General features: G+C 44.4%; 1 protein-coding gene and 1 long non-coding RNA gene across 7 annotated transcripts in view; both read left to right on the top strand.

Moving 5' to 3' along the window:
* Nucleotides 1–1,452: 1,452 nt before the first annotated feature.
* Nucleotides 1,453–19,050, top strand: part of LOC121600677 (zinc finger protein 189-like) — a 34,147-nt gene continuing 16,549 nt past the window's right edge. Inside the window, exons 1-2 of one of the 6 annotated variants that reach the window (XM_041929510.1) lie at nucleotides 1,453–1,533; nucleotides 5,348–6,248. In XM_041929510.1, coding sequence (XP_041785444.1) covers nucleotides 6,117–6,248 — 132 coding nt within the window. In that variant the 5' untranslated portion in view covers nucleotides 1,453–1,533; nucleotides 5,348–6,116. Of the gene's footprint in view, nucleotides 1,553–2,747; nucleotides 2,845–3,322; nucleotides 3,570–5,347; nucleotides 6,249–19,050 lie in introns of those variants that run through there. The other 5 variants (XM_041929511.1, XM_041929512.1, XM_041929515.1 and 2 more) reach the window with 5 other exon arrangements.
* LOC121600679 lies at nucleotides 6,274–14,918 on the top strand. The gene is made up of 2 exons (XR_006005863.1): nucleotides 6,274–14,486; nucleotides 14,551–14,918. It is a non-coding gene; the product is annotated as an uncharacterized LOC121600679 (long non-coding RNA).

Here is a 19,050-nt window from a genome sequence, read left to right as displayed (position 1 = left end):
ATGTTGGGGCAGTTAACTCGCACGACTTAGCAACATGCACGTCATGGGTTCAAACCGCATATGGACCGTAGCACGGACTGAGGTTAATAGCAGTGCCTCATTCAGTGCGATTTTATCGGACGTGCTGCCAAGTACTATTTCGAATGATATTGCGATTATTTGGATAAATCAATAGTGTTTTTAAGAAGGTGCTACCAAGTTCGGTAGCACTTCATAGCTTTTTAAAGCGTTACATCGGTAATATGTGGATATTGTAGGAAAAAGTGCAAATTTATGTTTAATTCTCGTTCAACTTTTGTAGTTTTTATCCCAAATATCCAAATTTACTTAAGCAGTGAATTTTCGTACGCTAAAGATCGCTGCTTGAATTCGCCTTTTGCAGTAGTTAACCAGCATCAAAGCTCCAGGTGAGCCTTTTAAATAGCGTTTAAGTATCTTCCCCGTGGCATAAGGTGTCGGGGATTGTTTTTCTTTGCGTGTTAGCGTCTTCGATTATATAAACAATTTCGTTTTGAATATCTTATTTAGTTATTATTTTGAAACTCTAAATGCTAATGAATTTTACATAATTTTACAAAGTTTACAAAAAAATCATAATCACCTCACACAATATTCATTTCATCAATTGACACTTTGACAAGAGCTATCTATTACCGATTGCATTAAAAAGCTTTAAATCATCTTCGGTACACTTTCTTAACTAACCTTCAAGTTCCATCGTGAACCATACACATCAGGCTAATCAGCCGCAAAGTACCAAGTGTTTGTTAAAAAGCGCCATAGATCTACAAAGTATCGTCTTAACTCTTAATCAGCCACAAAGTACGACATCGGAACGATTTTTCGTTAAACAGCCTCAAATCAGCTATAGAGTTCGAGCTGGCTTTTTGGGGTATACGAGGTATTGCTTGTCTCGGGAACTACCTGGATAGGCCGGAAAGACAGCGTAGGCTGTTATGATAAGAAAAAGAATAATTATATTTGAGAACAAGCTTCATGCAAAAACGTTATTAATTGATACATTTTGGGAAGTTTTACAATTCTCAACTGTTGATTTGTTTCTTACACTGGAAAACGACCGGTCTTACTGTCAGGTTTGATATATAATAAAATTTTTAATTATTTAATTATTAATTTATTTGTTCAACATTTCACAATTTATTAAATTATTTATTTTAATTCAGACTATAGATTTCATACATTTTTATTCACAAAAGTTCTATACTTCCTTATTAAAGAACAACCCTGTAACGAAGCACTCACACCAGCATCGCACACTTTTGCTCTTTGGGATTTGGTTGCTTGGAAGGGGGCAGGACTTGTACATAACGACAGAGTCAACTCGCTCACTCATACTGCCAACCGCACACACACACTCGACGCCCGCCCATATACCTTTGTGTGTGTGTGCCTGTGTGCTTCGGCACATGCGTGTGTGTGTGTGCGCACCCTTCTTAATTTAGAAAGCAAGGCCTCCGACACATAGGAAAGCCAGGGCGCTTCCTAGTATTCGTAGTGCTTCTGTCTGATCAGGTTGTGTGTTGTGTGTGGTGTACGCTGTGTTGTGTCTCTCCTCTACATTGCCTTCCTTTCCGTTTCTTTTTTTTCCTCTTCTACCTCTCCACACTGTCCCATCGCTCCCTTCTCCCGCCACTGCTTACATCTTGCCCTGGGGTATTGTGGCGCTGTGTATGACGCGGCGGCTGTAGCGATGTGTGTGCGCGCGCGCGCGCGCGCTCGCTCGCCTTCTCCCTTTGTAATTTTACGGGGCCCGAGTAGTGTGTTTGCATTTCTCAGCTTACTTTTTTTTTTTTGTTGTTGCCCTCATCCACACACCCGCCCAGCACCAATTTCTTGCGTGCGTGTGATGTGTTGGTGGCTTTTTCAAAAGAAGGTGTGCGTGTTGTGTGCCTATGTGTGTACATTAATTATGGAAAATTGAAGCAAAAGCCGCACTCTGTGGAGCCTCCCTTGATCATCGAAGCTTCTGGATCCGAGCAGCTTTTTTTTCCCAAGCCAGCTTCAGCACAGCCAGAAGGGAAAAAAACATGGCGGCTTCGCTGGGCAGACAATACTGCTGCGTCACGCGAGTACAAACGCGCGCGTCACACACCGAAAAGCTGCTCATTATTTTCGAGTTTGTTGTAAGGTTTTTCGGTCGAAAACAGACCCGTGTTCCGGTTTTCTGGCGGGAATCGAACACCACCATCACCACCACACCACCACCATCGCCATTTTCGTTCGTGCGTGTGCGAGAGATGTCAGATGATTTTTTTTGTTCATGCTGCTGCTGCTGCTACTCTTCACATTGGTAAAGTGCGTGTGATATGGGTGAAAATAATACACCACCACACCTCTAAGCGCGTACAAACCACCGCCGAACGAACACACACGCGAAAGGCCACGTAACGAAGGGTGGTGGTGGTGGTTCGATTTCTCTTGCCCGGCCGTCCCTTTCCTGCTCTCTTCGCAGCAGCAGCGCTGTGTGCTGCTGGCTTGGTGTGAAGTGGGTATCCTTGTGTAGTGCTGCACACCGTGTGTGTATATGTGTGTGTGTGTGCGTGCATGCATGCGCGTGTGTGTTTAATGAGAAGTGGCTGCTTTTACCTGTCTCCATCTCTCTCTCTCTCTTTCTCCCTCTATTTTCAACACCCGTTTTCTGTCTCGCTCTTCTGGCTGACATTTCGAGCCGAGTTTTGACAGCAGCATCCAAGCGAGCAGCGAACGAGTGTGGTGTGTTGTTGTGGAGCATTTTCTCCATTTTTGTGTTGGTGGGGTTTCCCCCTCCTCTTCACTTGTTTGTGCTTTGACGCACACGCTCGTTGCGTGCGTCGTGTTTGTGTGGTGCGTAGTGAAATGGAGTAAAGATTTTTAGATTAGAAGCAGTACGCTCTGCTGTGTAAATCGCGTGCACGCAACACACAAACGCACGTAAGCGGAGCCTCTGTACGGCCGGTTTTTTTTTCGGGCGTCGCGGCGTTTGTTTGCTGTGTTGCATGCATTTGATGAGAAAATAGAGAACAACACCCGAAGGAAAAGAATTTACCCCAGTGCTGTAACACATCCACAGTGGTCGGTCCGGCGAGGCAAAAAGTGACATTTTACCATCGATGCGGCAGCCTACAAGCGAGCGAGATAGTGCGAGTGCGCCGCTCTTGTTTTCTCTCGCTCGCTCGCTCGCTCATACACGTCACCCCGTACAGCACAAACTGTTCAAACTCAGAGCTCTCGCTCCACAGTGCAAACAGCAGCAGCACGTACTGTTGTGTGTAGAAGGTTTCCTTTTTCCCTTTGCTTCCATAAAGCATTTTTTGTGTTCTTCAATTCTAACACCTTTTAAAGCCTGGCTGGATCGAAACGGAATGTGTTTGTGCGCCCCTGTTTTACCAGAGTAAAGCGCACGCTCTCGTCGCTCTCTGTCTCGCTTGCTCTCTCTCGCTCGCATACTCAGTTGGCGTTGTTTGCACAAACCACCAGCAGTAGGCCTGCCTGTGAGGCCCTGTTCGCCGAAAGAAGCGAAGCCGTTGCTGTGCTGCTGAATGGAACGAAAATAAAATGGCGGCCCCAAGGTGTGTGGTGACGCGTTTCTGAAAGTGTCGTGTTCACCTGTGTTTTTTTTTCTTTATTTTTATAATTTCTTTCGACGACGTGGCCGTTTTGGGCTGTGCGCGGTAGAAAAAAACTCGTGACACAAAAGAGTTTCGCGCGCTTTTTCAGCGCCCCAGTGTGAAAAGTGTGTGTGTGTATGGAGGTGTGCGTGTGTGTGTGTTTGAAAACGTGCGTGAATGGCAAATACATGTACGTGCGTGTGTTTGTGTAGCTGTAGACACGTGTGTTTGTGTGTGTGTGTGTCCATGTCTCCTGTGTAGGCTTACACACACATCGGGTGCGTGGGGTGGTAGCCACCCTTTGGCAGGCACTGGGCACTGGGAAAAGAGGGAAGCAAAAACGGACACACCATCACCTCCAATGCGATGTGTGTGTGTGTGTGTGTGTGTGTGTGTGTGTGTGTGTGTGTGTGTGTGTGTGTGTGTGTGTGCTGCGAGAAAGGGAAAGGAAGAGGCCGCCAAACACGTGTGTACGGCGGGAGAGAGATAGTGTGTACGTTTTGTCCGGTTTCGTTTGGTTTTAGATTTTTCCCAACTTCTGTGGGTGTGTGCTTTGGGCCGGGAAAAACCCCGCCCGTGGTGTCGGTGGTGTGCAGGTGAAGGTTTGCCGAAACAATCACACAACATTAGTGCGCGCACCACCATCACCCGCTCATTTAGGTTCAGATTGGCGTCGCCTGCTGCGTTCGTCCATTGGCGATGTGTGCGCGCATTCTTCACGCAACACACACACACACACTCCTCTTCGAGTGCTCTGCACACGTGCAGCTTTTGCCGCGCTCCTCTGCTGGCGGAATGTTGGTAGTAGAACCAACCAACATATATCCATGCTTACGCGCCAATGCTCTGTTGCTGTGTTGTGTATCTGTGCGCGTCGTTCAGTTGGTTCAATGGGGGGAGGGAGCGCTCACGCAAATCATGGAGTTTTGCTATGTTTGGGTGAAAGAACAAGGCGGTCGGTGGGTAGTGTGTTTGCAAGTGTGTAGCAGAGAAATGTTTACCTTTATTTTTTTATTACACAGCAGCGTACACATGCTGTGTGTGTGTGTATGTATACCCGGTGTGCATTATTCTCGAATGTAAACAAACATGCACGATTTTAACAAGTGGCTCTGGCACGTTTGCTAAGCTAGTTTGCCGCTCTGTTCCTTTTTTTTCATGTCGATGGATTACGCAAAACTTGCTTCTGACTCACAAATTTGGAATGAGTCGTATTAAATGGCGTTTAATTTAAATAATTTAAAACATATTGTGTACAAGGGTGTTGGGACAGTTTTGGTTAAAAAAAAACAATAATAATAATAATAATACTAATAATAATAATAATAATAAAAATAATTTAAAAAAACATTCTCATCCAGCCGACATTTGATAATTTTCCAACCAATGTCTTTTTTGAAAAATTCGACATTGAAATGTTTAAAACAACAACTCGAATTGAAGTGTCGTTTTTAAAAAAAACTTTAAGAAAAAAAGCAAGGCAAAATCCTTAATTTTCCTGCCCCTACTCCTTCAAATTTAAAATTTCCCTCCTCCAAAACATGCCCATCACATTATCGCATAATAGTGGCATACTACTGTCTTTGAATTGTTGTGGCGTGGAGTAGCAAAATACCGTTAAATGTCACAATAAATCGAGAACTTAGCTGCCTGTTTCTTGTGATAATGTGACAAGCTAAACGCTTCATACGACAATTAAATAATTTAACTTCATTCACTTCATTTTCTCTCTTTTTTAGGCGGCATCCACAACACCAGTGCATACATTTGTGAATGGATCGTGTTTTATCGGATGGTGAAGCGAAAATCGACAAAAATCGTGTGCGTGTCCCCCCGCCCCACCTCCCGCCCAGAAGATTTCTTAATCGCTCGAGTGTGTCCCAGGACAGTCGGTGACTGGTCGGGGTGGTTAAACCGTCGAACGGAAGTTGTATGATTGCCGTACAATCATCGCACACCGTTTGCTAAATGCCAAACCCGTTGGCAGTAACGTTTCCGTCGGCGGAAGTGTAGCGCAAACAACAAAAACAAAAAAAAACGTAACATTTTTACAATGGAATAAGTGTGTTAGCAGCAGCAACAGCGAGGGAAGGCAAACGATTGTAAAGTTCTGTAAGAAAGTGAAATATTTAGCACACAACCAACCAACCCCCCTCTTCGCGTATCTAGTGCCCGGTTTTTTTTTTGTACCGATACGGGGTCGTTGGCGCCAACAGCAGCGATAGCCGCCAGAAAGTGTGTGTGTGTGTGTGTTCGTCGTGTGGTGTTGTGGAAGGTTTTTGTGAGCCAATTTGTGCAGTGCCAGTGTGTACCGTGTGTGAGGCAGATTGCAGTGCCAGGGAGTGTGTGCCGCACACAAACATACACCACGCAGGCGGTTTGATAAGGGGCAACAGGCGCCTCTTGTTGTCATCCACTCCTTACCCCCCCACAGCACTCCCGGCCGGGGGTTGCCGTTATTGGTACAAGTTAAGAAGGAACAACTAGAAAGAAACAACTCGCGCCAAAATGTGTGCAGCGCAGACGAACGCACCGGCCAGCTTTAACTACACCTGGGGCTTTACGGAGAACCCGCGCCCGGACTCGGTGGTGGAGATCAGCCCAAACATCAACTACACCGTGGGCGATGGAACAACGACGGTACGTGTAATGATCTCTCATGAGAGTGAGAGGTGGGGAGGGGGGGGGATATGCGCTTCATCATATTTTCACCATTTGCTGTAGCTGAATGCAATTGTTTCTCCTCTCTCTAGTCTAGTCTAGTTGCAGACATGTGGATAGATATTTGGTTTTTGTTCCTTTTTTCTATTTCATTTTTTATTGTGATTTAAAGATATCTCATGTTTAAACGTTCAATGATTGCTTTCAGAATTTTGTTTTATTGTATACACATTTACGTACTCCATAATCTATGACAACTTACATCCCGACAAAACTATTTTGAAGGTTGACAAAATGAATGAAAAATGACTGGACTGACTGACGTTTTGAAGTGGAAGAATGATGCAAGACAGATGACACCTCAAAGGTGAAGGTGGTTGGAAAACTCTCATACACGTTTTTCTGTAAAACAAAGTTGTCTGAAAGGCCCAAATTCATCACACTTCCCCCAGGAGTTGCCATGATGTAATGGAGAGTAATACCGCTAAGAGTAAATGTAAAGTTAGACATCACAAGCCTGTGGAACCAGTGGTCCGTCGACCATTCTTGGTCAGTACACGCCGTGTTTACGTGGTCCGGGTTTAAAGAAAAGCTTATTACAAAACTTTGTGTAAATGTTTTCTTTCCCAGAATCAAGATTATTCAATCTATATATATTCAAAAGGCATGTCTGGAATGAGAATTTAACTTAATTTGATGAAGAAGCTTCGAAAAAGTCCTCAACAAATAGATCCTCAATGTATGTAAGAGGTAGAAAATAATACATGCAAAGCTAAGTCCTTTATCCTAAAAAGGGTTAGAAGTGAACTCTCTTTGTTAAACACAGGACTTGTTCTCTGTTTTCTATCAATCAAGATGGGCTTCATTTTCGTAGCTTCAATAATGCAGACCATCATATTATATCATTGAAATGATCTGCAGCACACATACACATTATATGCACACAACACCAGAAAATTATATGCCTTTCTAAATTAAATTCCCAATGGTATACTTTTCACATCGGAGATGAGAATCGTTCCACTACCTGTCTTGTTGGAGACAGAACACTTACCATTCGACCATCGGCCCAGTTGGGAAAGGTGATGTTAAATGGTGGTTTAATTGGTCCAGTGCTTACCTAATTCTCGTAGCTACGGGTTCAAGCAATCTAAAACATGCTAGAGAAGAATATTTGTGGAAGAATTGTCAATATGAATGCTAGATTGGAGTGTCCTATTAATCAACCTTAAAGAATACATCTCTGATCATATGTTTTAAAATCCAAACATCTAATTTTAGTCTTCAAAGTTGCCTCCTCCTTGGCTGACCTCACCCCCAAGGATTTGATTATTTTTCCAACGCTTTTACTAGATTCAAGTTTCATGTACATTCTTTTTCAAATGATTTCATTCATCCACCTGATGCTTATTCTTTGCCTCCTCTCCCCTTTTTTTTAGCTACAGAGCTACATTCCACCAAGACCATGAAAAACGGCCCAAAGCACGTATATCCTGCCGGAATGTGCCTTTCCTTCCCCATTCACAGTTCCTCATAACATTATGCGCTGTGCTGGAGTGGTTACTGGTGGTAGTTGCTGCCTCTCTCTGTTGCTCACACCATTATTCCTCCCAGCATTACTTGCGTTGCTGTGTGCGTTGGCTCCTCTGTTGTGCGTATACGACACATTTTGTGCAAGCCAAAAAAAGCAACGAAAGGTACAGCATAAAATCATACCCGGAGCCAAAAGGGAGCATAGTTGGAGTCCTATTTATACCACCACCATAATATTATCCCACTTCTCCCCTTTCGTTCGCTCAACTCCAGCGCTCCAAACCGGAGAGTGGAAATGTATTGGAATTATGACGCTCGACGACGACGACTGGCAGAAGGAAACTGCCGTTCTGGTGTGTTGCAACATACTAGCAGTAGCATAGTGCGCCGCATAACCATCATTCTTCCCTCTCTGTTACCCTTGGTGGTTGGGTGGTTTGCCCTTTACTCTCCTGTGTCACACTGGATATATGTGCGTGGTGTGTGGTGGAGTTTGTTTTCGTTGCCGACGCGAGACGACGACGCCGCCACCGCGTGGTGTTGATACAACCCACCACCACCAAAAACTACCCGACCGACCATGCTTTTCTTGGCCCTCACAGCGCTGATGCGTGCGTGTGTGTCACTGTGTGAATCAGTGTGTGTGTATCTATGATGTGCCCACGTTAGGGTTTTCTTCGGGGCTTTGGTGTGTGGATTTCTCCTAGATCTGCTCCCGGTGGTGTCGGTGGATGGTTTTTGCTTGTACTATTTTCACCACCTTCACCACCACCACCAGTGATTGACGTTTTCCTCACCACCACCAGAGCAATCGACAAGTCATAAAGAAGGGGGATGGATGGCGGATGTGTGTGTGTGTGTGTGTGTTACACACGGTCACACGCGCGTGTGTATAATTTGCGCTCTCTGCGGGTGGTGTGTGGTGATCACACCGATAATGTGTGGTGTTGTGATGGGTGGTGCCTCTGTGTGTGGTGTGTGATGTACGCTTCCCAGATCAGATGTTTTTGCGTTTGGCTTCGCTTATGCTTTCTAGTGTTCGTAGAAAGACGGTGCTTTTTGCGCTGTTTGTTTTGATTACCATCTTCATAGAGTAGTCGTACGAGAGCTTTTTAAACGGTGCAGTGTGCGGTGTCCCTTTGTTGTTGTACTATTCAGAGAGCAGTGTTCCTAGTTTAAAGTCGTCGTAGGTTTAATTCTCTGACTACGGAGTTGTGGGGGTGGTTTCACCCTCTCTAGAGCCAACAGTATCAATGGAGACTCGAATGGTCCTGTCATTGATTGCTCCGACTATGTTCGTCCCACAGTTCAGCGGTGTTGAAATAAGGGATTTTGCGGATTGGAAATCAAGCTTACGATCATGGTCTATTGAGGATAGAGGTCGAAGGTATTCTACTTCTACGTTGTGATGATCCCTGCTACGTGATTAATTACGAAGTTCTTAACATCTAGCCTGCTAATATGGTGTACGTACACCGAAATAACGAACTCGAGTAAAGCTTGTTAGAGTATAGAGCGTATAGTCATTGAAAATGTATCGTTAGAGATAGCTTGGGATATTTGGGAAAATGAAGAATTATCAAAAACTGTTGAAAAACCGCAAATCCTCTGAGAACATCAACGAATTACCTCCGACAGGACATCAAGTTTGTCATTTTACAATGCTGTATGGTTCGTCTGCCATCCTCAATACACTTTGCTAACGTTTTGAAGAAAGGTCTAGAAAGGTCCTTGTAAAGCAATTGCAAGGTAGAAATGATGCCCAAGTATGATAGGCTCAAAGTTTCTGTAAATACGATTCTTGTGTGTATCCTCTCAACAAGCAACGACACACACAGGCTGGCGGCCCTCTGCTCCGGCACTACCGGTGTACATTGGCATGACGAGGTGGTGTACAGCACCACCACTACAGGACGATGACAGCGGGGAGACACAAAACATACACAACAGCAAAAAAGGACACACTTGCGCTCTGTTCTCCTGTGCCTTGCGCGCACACACTTCCACACTTGCCTGCTGCTGGTACTGCTGCCTCTGCTGGTATGTCCACAAGAGGGAGAGGGATACACGAGTGTGTGCGCGCGCGACTGTGTATTGGAGGAGATCCTGATGGTGGTGAAGGATTCCTTTCCGGCGTGTTGTCCTCACCCTGCAACTCACACTCACTAAAACCAGTGTATGTGTGTGTGAGTGTACATTGAAGGTAGTGCTTTAAATTTGGGCATTTATTTTCCAACTGTGGGGTGTGTAATAATACTTCTTGTGCCTGTAGGCCCCCTTCTATCTTCACTTCCCTTCTGTGTTCGATGTTTTTGGAAACATTCCATTTCCGCGCGTGTGCGTGTGTGTGTGTATGTTTCGGTATGTCGACAGTGGTATGCATCGTTTCGGTGGATAAGTGTGTACTTTTGTGGGTTTGTGTGTGTCTGCACCTTGCTCGGTTAATGATGTGTTGGAGGAGGAAAATGCACACAGTGAATAGAAAACTGGGCTTTTAGGAAGGAGTGGGAGAGGAGGGGGTGTGTGTTGGTTTTTATACCGATCCAACTGGTCCGGCCCCGTGGTTTCGGTAGGTGTGTGGCACAGATAGGCACAAAACGTGTAACGTGCGTGCGCGTGTGTGTGTGTGTGTATCTAGAGTTTGTTTTTGTTTTGGAAACAGGTTGTGTTTGTTTTCACGCAAAGGGGTGTTTGGGTAGATGGTATGGGGTGTGGAAGGTGGTGCGCTCCGAGGCTTGTTGGGTGTTGGTATGCGCGCACTTTAAATCACAAAGCAGCAGCAGCAGCAGCAAGAGGCCCCTCCTTCTCGGACCTGCTGTATGGTGGAGCCGTGTGTTTTGGCACACGCAGAAGAGAGCGTGCTGCGTGCGTATATGTGTATAGTGCCCCAACACGCTGAAAAGCACCCTTACACGCGCTTCTCATTTCCCCCTTGTATCTCATTCGGCATCACAATCCCAATACCGTCAGCAACATCTCTCGAACACAGCAAGTGCATGTGTATAGAGAGGCGTGTGTGTTGCTGCTGCTGCTTGTAGTGTGTGAAGATCGCGGGGAAGGTCTGGGAACAAGTCGTCGTAGTAGCCTCGTCCAAAAGCGGGTTGGTTTGGGGACTACCCATACACACCGGCGCGGCACGTTTCTTTTGCTGCTGCTGCTTGGTACGGTGTGATTCTTGCTGTTGTTGTTGTCTGCTAGCTGTCCATCGTGTCGGTTCGTGCTGCTACTGCTCCTCTAGAAAGTGTTGCGTCTGTAGCTCTGTGATTAGGACAGGAATTGGATATTGAGTTAGGGCAACGACACATTGAACGTTGCGAGTCAAAGTTGAATGCGCGCGGGATACTGGTACCAGACCTATACCCCTTGGATTAGTACTCCTGGTTAATGTGTTACCTTGGAGAGTGTTCAGAGACACAGATCGGAGTGCTGGAAGTAGCAATAAAATACAGTAGCAGAGGGTTAGCACCAGGGTCCATCAATCACAGACTCTTTGGTGTGTTCGGCAGTGTGCTTAGCAACGGGGAGAATCACCTTTTGCGTTCCTTGGCGCTGGTTGGCGTCATTGGAGATTGCATCACCGTAGCCGGGGGATCGATCCCACCAAGAAGCTCTCTACGAGAGGAGGCCTCTGCAGAAGCCGAACGGAAAGCGCTAATCTAACATTTTAACACACAGACAGGAAAGGCCTAATTAGAGCTTCTGTCCGAAAAAAGGTGGTGGATTCTGCTACAAAATCACAAAAAAAAAAAGAAATCTACCAAAGGTCAACTCCATCATGGCGCACGATGGAAGAAAAGCCGTTGGTGAATTTTTCACCGTAGCTACAAGCTACAACATTAATAAGTGAGCCCACCTTCTTGCATAATCAAACGAATCGACCTCGAAATGGCCCGACGACGACGCGGCCGTGCGAGTTTTTCGATTGCGTCACCATCCGAGGCGTGTTAGCGCGCTAGCTCTCGGTGCGTGCTGTAGCGTCTTTCTGCAGTGAAAAAGTCACCACAAATCGTGTTTCTGCTGGTCGTCCCGTTTTAACAACAGTTGGACGCTATTTAAATATTGAAAATATTTGTAAAAATCTACTTTTCTGCATAGTAGCGCTACGCAAAATGCTTGTAGAAGCGAAATTTTCGCTTGCTGTTCGAGCAAAATCCAATATGGCGGCTTTGGTGGTGTGGTGAAAAAGGTTAGCAGAATCAATAAGCTGTGCATGTGTATGTGTGTTGTAGCGCAGCACAGCGCGCACAAGAGAGATATCAATACTAGGCAGCGAGGAAAGAGCAAGAGAAAAGACGCTGTTCGTATTACATGCGGATGGGATGTATATATGTGTGGGTACAGTGTTAGCTCCGCTCGAGAGCTATGTATATAACCACATCATCATCATTAGCCTACGGCGTAATTTTTTTCTCCGTTTGAGTCACCCTGTGTTGAGGCTTTGAAATCAAAAACTCACACATACACGCCGACAGCGTTAGTTTCGCTTTGTAGAATTTAAGCGGGAATATTTAGTCGTTTCGTTTGATGTTAATTGACTGCATTCAAATATGATATTTTTCTAGGTCAATTTAGAGTTTCTAATGACGCGCTGTTGCCTATGTATTATCTATATTTGTAATATGGAAGCGCTTTCTAGAAACATTTCATTATAGGTCATTAGGCTGCTTAGCAAATGGTGCCAGACTGATTAGCGTGGTCGTGATAAATGGCCTTTATTCGTGTTCCTGTAATCTTTCTTTGCCGTTCCCTGTGGGCTGTTTTCAAAAACGCTCAACACTCGTGACCATCCATGGTGGTGGAAAAATCCCCCATGGCTGATGGATGCGCGCGCGCGTGTGTGTGCGGCTATGTATATGCATGTGAGAAATAAAGCCGGCTCAATTTTAATCGGAAAAGAAAAAAAAATGGGAAACACCAACACACACGACTCGAAAAAGATATGCCTGAGCTATACAACACATAAGCATACGCTTTCCTGTGTATTTCGTGTTAATATAAGCGTATACACAGCAGCGCGTATTCGTACACGCTTCGTACACGCGTGCTGCGTTGCCGTTGTGTGCGAGCAATGTTCTTTCCACTCACCACTCTTTTTTCACCACTCTCTCACCACTCCCGTTTTGCTCGGTGCTGCTGCGTAGGGTCGACCCCATGCGCTCTGCGCATGATCCGTGCGCAACTTCCCGGGGCTTGCATGTATGTACATCTCTATGTGTATGTGTTTGTATGAGAGAGAAGAGAAGAGGGTCTTGTATTATGCAGTGCGCTTCGACGATAGTGTGTGCTCTTTCGCGCGAGCATACATTTTTGCATTCTTGTTGTCGCTTTCGGTGGCAGTGTGGGGAGATGGTGATGGAAGATAGATGATGTTGACGGGGGTGGGAGGGGGACTGATGGTGGTGATGGCCTGTTGTCATGCATCGAAGCTCATAACTCACCACTCTGCCTCCCAATCAATCCCGCGCCTTTTTGGTGATCAAGTATTGTGGGTAGGGGTGGCTCGAGAATTGGTGGTGGTGGAGGAGTTAATAAAAAATGCAATCGACTTCTTTTTAATTCATTTCGATTGACGTTTGATTGAATGTTGACGGAGGCGGAGGAACTAGTTTTCCAGTATTGCATTTGAGAGAAGAATAGAAACTTTCAGTCATTTTTTTAGTATATTAAGAGTTTACTTAATTATTATATTTAATAATTACTGTATCAAGTAGCTAAAACTGTCACCAATAAATAAAGTAAATAAAATTGATGACTCTAAAGTACGCTTAGCTGCATAACACGACCACACACACACATCTTCTGAATCCAATTTCACCCCTCCCAGCTAAGAAATGCTCTGGCAAAAAGGGGGCGTCAAACATTTCAATAAGCGTGTGTGTGTATGTGTGCATGTTCACGATCGAGATGAAATCGCACCGGGGGATTTTCAACATTTGGGCGGGAAAATCCACCGAATGGCATTAGCTTTGTAACAAACCTCCCCCCCCCACCCTTTCGTCTTCTGGCTGCTCTCTCATGTTGCTATTGCCTCCAAGGGGGGAAGAACATTCAGATGAAAAACACCACCACCGCGCACCCCCTCCCAGTCAGTCCACACGCACACACGATTCGAATTTCAATCAGAGCGAAATCGTGCTTTCAAAGGCTTCCTTTCCGTCCTTTCGTTCGGCTGTGTTGCGCTATACGATGCTGCCCGTATGCTTTATTTATTTTGTTTTCTCCTCCCCCGTTTGCGCTTCAATGGCGCAAAAACCGCAACATTACTTTGCCCCGCTGTTGTGCTCGTTGCAAAATGCAATTTATTTCGCCCCGAGCGGGCTGGAAGCTCCCAATGACGACGATGGTGAGATGATGTTGCGTCATGGGCAGCAGCAGCAGCTCAGCAGCGTCGGAGTTGTTCAAACGCGGGCAAAGAAACACACTGAACGTATACCGCCATCGGTCCCATCATCATCAACATTGCAGCAGCAGCAGCAGCATGGGTTTTTCGGCGTGCAAAAACGTGAGCTCGTTCGTGACTTGTCCGGGGTATTGCTAGCTGGGTGGGGTTTCGTCCCCTCCCCCAAAGCCCATCAAAACGTCCCGAAATGTTGGTAGGGTAATGATGTGATGAGAAAGCGGAGGAGGATGTGGAGAAGATAGTTCCAGCTACTAACGAGCTTTGGTGTGCTGCAAATTGTGAAGGTACGCTCGTTGCTTAGTTTGTCTTCGGTACGATAGAAACTATGTTCGCTTCTCTTACCATCAGCTCCGGTGTGCATACAAGGTTGCGCCTTGTTGGACAGGAGGCAGTTTGTGAAGCAATGGTTTTGCTACGGTTTGAGCGAGCGACGCGCGTTTTTTGACATTTGAGCTGTGAGCAGTAATTTGTAATGTGTGCCTTCCTGTGCATCAAGTAGCTGTGACGAAGGTATACTCCTGCTGGCATCCATGATATGGGACGTGTGCCATGGTGAGGATTATGTTTTTGAGTTTGTTTGGTCCACATTCGATTTATCTGTACAACAAACCTTGCTATTGTGTTCGATTTTTAAACAAACCTACTTTTTATGAACTTAACTTAGTAAATTATTTGTCGCTATACATATCAATAAACAACCAAAAATAATAATTACACTTCTTGTTTTCTTTCCTTATTTTAAAAACATAATGTCCCTTTGATCTTATAATTCCACCTCCCTCTATGGATGGGCTGGAATGGGTTCTTCTGCCTAATGTGCTGTGGAGAGGGCCGCAGACGACGCGATGTTTCGAATTTACTTTACTTCATGATGACAACAAACCACCAAACCGCCGGGTGGCCGGTCCGACGGCTTTCCTGTTTGGCGAAAGAAAAGAAACACACGGAACCCGCCGCTTATGCTAATGGTGGTTCCATTAGCATAACATTCCCGTCTCGATCTCGGGAACGGTATGGATGGCTGCATATCATTGCGCGCACACACTGTCTTTAAGTCACACACAACCCATGGGCCCCTTACATGCATTGCCGTGGTTTTGCGACACAGAAAATACCATCAGAGCCCAGCTGTGCTACATACGTGTATGTTCGCTTTTCACAAACACAGCACACAAAGGTTCCAGTTGACGATGACATCATTTGCTGGTAACATAATTTGGTTGGCATGGACGGGAGGAGGATGTCTTATGCGGAGTTCATCCCGAACTGAACATGTCCCTAGTGGTTCATTAGTAATTAATTGTGTTATTATTACAGAAGCATGGTACCGTAATACAAGAAGGCTGAAAGAGATGATTGAAATTAATGCTATTAGTTTACGACTGTATCAAACTCTGCTTATAATTGAGTTTTGACAGCTGTACGTAATGCTAGAACTCACGAAGTATTATGTCAACTATAGAATTTTTTTTAATTGCGTCCTAATTGAAAACTCTATTGTATGCATTAATTATCTATAATAAAAGACAATTAATGCATGTGTAATTATACATAATTTAATGTGTAGCAAATATTCCTGTAGGAAGGCATGCTATCAATCTGTAAATGTTTTGTACAAATCTTTTTCATTCTTTCTAAAATGAACATGAAGACTTTCTGTGTAGAGAACGAAAAAGAATTATGACTTCTCTATCCGTCTTTTCTCGGGCACAAACAAAACCTCTCCTTAGTGAAGTTGTACAACTTTGTTGCTTTAAAAGGTAAAGCCAAAACAATGCTTTTCAAAGGAGCGCCCGCGAGCTTTGCGTGTCGGTTGAAAGTGAATCAAGAATCGTACATAGCTGATTCCAAGCTAGAAAGAATTTGCTTTACGCCTTTCCTTCGTATCTTTTCTCTCGCTCAGTCTTTACCCTTGTGTGTGTTGTGTGTGCATTGTAGTAACGCTTAGCTTTGTGGTTCCAAAAGAGCATTCGGTACCGGGTTTTTTGTGCATTCAATTTCAATGATGCATTGAAACATTGCAATTTAAGCTGCTCTTGCTCGGCTGCAGCTTCTGCAATGGTCTCATGTAACTCTAACCAAGAACTAAGAAGTAGCAAGGAGAATAACCGGAGAGGATAAAAACGAATTCGTTCTTACCAAGCTAAGCCGTCTTTTTGCGGTTTGTTGTGTCGTCTCTGTGTTGTTCGTGATTCTGTGGCGATGGTTTTGGTATGTTGTTGCGTGCAAAGATATCCAGAAGTTTCTTCGGACAGGTTTAATATGTATTGCGTTGAGTTTGGTGGGCAGGGCTGGATCTTCCAATTGATGTCTAAAGATAGATTGGCAGGCAGAAGTTTTGGCAAGCAACAAATAAATCTCACAAACAAACATGCTTAAGTAAGCGATTAAGCCACGGTTGCAAAAAAGGTGTTCGCCAAAATCACCGATTGTTTTTGTCTAGAAGTTAGAATTTTCTTCACTTCAAAGTCGACCTTTCGTCGCATTATCTACATATCTGCTTTTTGGAATACAAAAGTGGTACATCCCAACAAGAAGCGTTGAGCATGAGTGTTTGCAAAAGTGTGTAAAGCCTTTTGATTTCCATACATCAACATAAATCTCGGTTTTCGACCAACTCCGGCGCTCAAATCCGAGGTTTGTCGAATAACAATAAAGGTGTGGTTTGTATTTTTGCTGTGACCCAAGAAAACCCCGACCGGTTAATGTATTCGTTTTTAGCGAGTTGTAAACATTTCTTTCGATTTTTTATTCCACCGCTTGTGTTTGTCTTGTGTCGCAGTTTAAGCGCTCATGTGCCTTAATTCTAAGTACAAATAAGTGAAAATATAATTTTTGGAAACTCTCTTAATGTTTTATTTTGCTCTACATGTTTTGCGTTAATGTTAGTTCAAGGCATAAGCAACACAGGATTAAAATGAGAAATTCCACGCACAAAACCAATTAATACATCGCATTTTTTGTTCTTTTCATTCCTTTTTATCGCCAAAAACTTCCTCTATTTCGGAAGGTTAAAATGGCAAATGGGAAAAAGACAAAAATGTTAATTAAAATAGTTTCCCATGCTTCGAATTTAACGTTATTCTTGCCCCTCAAACGCGGAACAATCTACTCTGCTGAGGCTGAGTATGTCCAAATTTATTTTTTATTTTATTTAACATTTTTGTAAATTATTTGAGTCTTCGACTATTTTGTAATAAAAGCTGTTGTAGTAAAATAATAGCCTTTATGAGGACACTTCTACAATCAACTACAACTCCGCCACGTACTAACACAGATCCATTCTTATTGGGTCAAGTTCTCGGTCAGAGGAGACAAGTCATTGAAGGCGACAGTTTGATAGCCACCGGTGTGCGGATGAATGTGTTGGAGTTCGCTTTCCCTGCAAAGGAAGTAAAATATCAGCTGAAACTGTTGTGGTCGATGGGGTAGAGCCGTGATTTTGTGAAGTGCAGGAATGCCAAGCGAACTGTGCCGTGCGCGCACGTGTGTGTATCTCACGGTCAGAGAGGTCTGGTTTATTTAACTTCAACCGGTGAGTTTCAATCGACCCGGACATGGTTGACATTTGGCTTAACGCCTTCATTAGCCAGTCCGTCAGTCAGTCAGTCAGTTGTGACAGTGTGAATATGGCTGTATAATTTATCAAATCAACACGTTGGTTTGGTATTAAATTTCACACGCCTTTTTTCTCGCTAGTATACAACGAGTTCTATTTTCAATCCTAATAACCGGTGTTTTAATTTATCATTACTGAATGTTATCGTGCTTGACGTCCCAGGACTATGTTACATGTGTGATGGACACTTTCAGTAGCCAGAATAGACATTTTAAAGAATTTTCAGATATTTGAATTTGTTGAATTTGGCTTTGAAGATTTTATTGCTTTAACGTTCGATACAAAACATACCCTTCATTCCTTTCCTCCGTTCGACCTTCGAGCAACATTCCTTTCATTACGAGACAGTTTCCAAGACGCACACACTCACACAGAGAAATTGCGTAAAAAATAACCCAAAACATCTTAGAATGTGTGTACCTTTCGACTACTGACCAACCCAAAACCAGCAGTCCACTCCCCTCCTGCAATACACATTATAGCCTATGGTGGTGGTGTGTGCTGTTGCGCGTCGTCGCCCAATGCTCCGCAGGGGTGTGTAAGCCCTGCGCAAAACACAGGGGTTGCTGCTGAAGTAAAGGTGTGTTTGAAGATGGCAGCTTGCTGCTTGTCGTACGTAGTGACAGGACTGGCGCGTGTGCGTTCACACACATACAGGACGGGACAGAGCAGTGTGTGCGCGCGGTGCCGAGTGAAAGTAGCGGTGTGGTGGTGGTGGTGGTGGTGGTGGTGTGTGGCGTTTGGGTGCGTAAGCATGTGTATTACCACCGTGGCGATTCTCTTACGGCCTCTGCCGTGTGTTCCATGTGGCAACGGGTGTGTATTTGTGTGTTGCAAAGAATCATACAACCGGCAGGATTTGGCTGAGTCGTCGTTGGGTAGCTGATGCTTGTATTATTGTGGTAGTTGGGCTGAAGGGAGGGGTAGGGGTGGTTTGTTTACCAACAAATCTTTGAAGGTTTTGGTTTGTTTTGAACATTGACAGTGCGCGTTTTTATTACTTAAAGCTAGATTTTATAAGGAGACATTTATTTTCTTATAGGAAACCAATTGCAAGGAATGGGAAAACTATCATAAAATAAAAACGGAAAATAAATATAAAACCTTATATTTAAATTTAGAATTAGTATTTATTCTGCAATAACACGTAAATAAAATAGATCAATGAAAATAGTACATCATCAATGGCATTTTTTTGATCCAATTTGTTTGCCTTTGTACCCTCCACC

This window comes from Anopheles merus, chromosome 3L, assembly GCF_017562075.2.
Source record: "Anopheles merus strain MAF chromosome 3L, AmerM5.1, whole genome shotgun sequence".
Taxonomy (NCBI): Eukaryota; Metazoa; Arthropoda; class Insecta; order Diptera; family Culicidae; genus Anopheles; species Anopheles merus.
The sequence above is the reverse complement of the archived record's forward strand: the minus strand, read 5'-3'. Positions and strand labels throughout refer to the sequence as shown.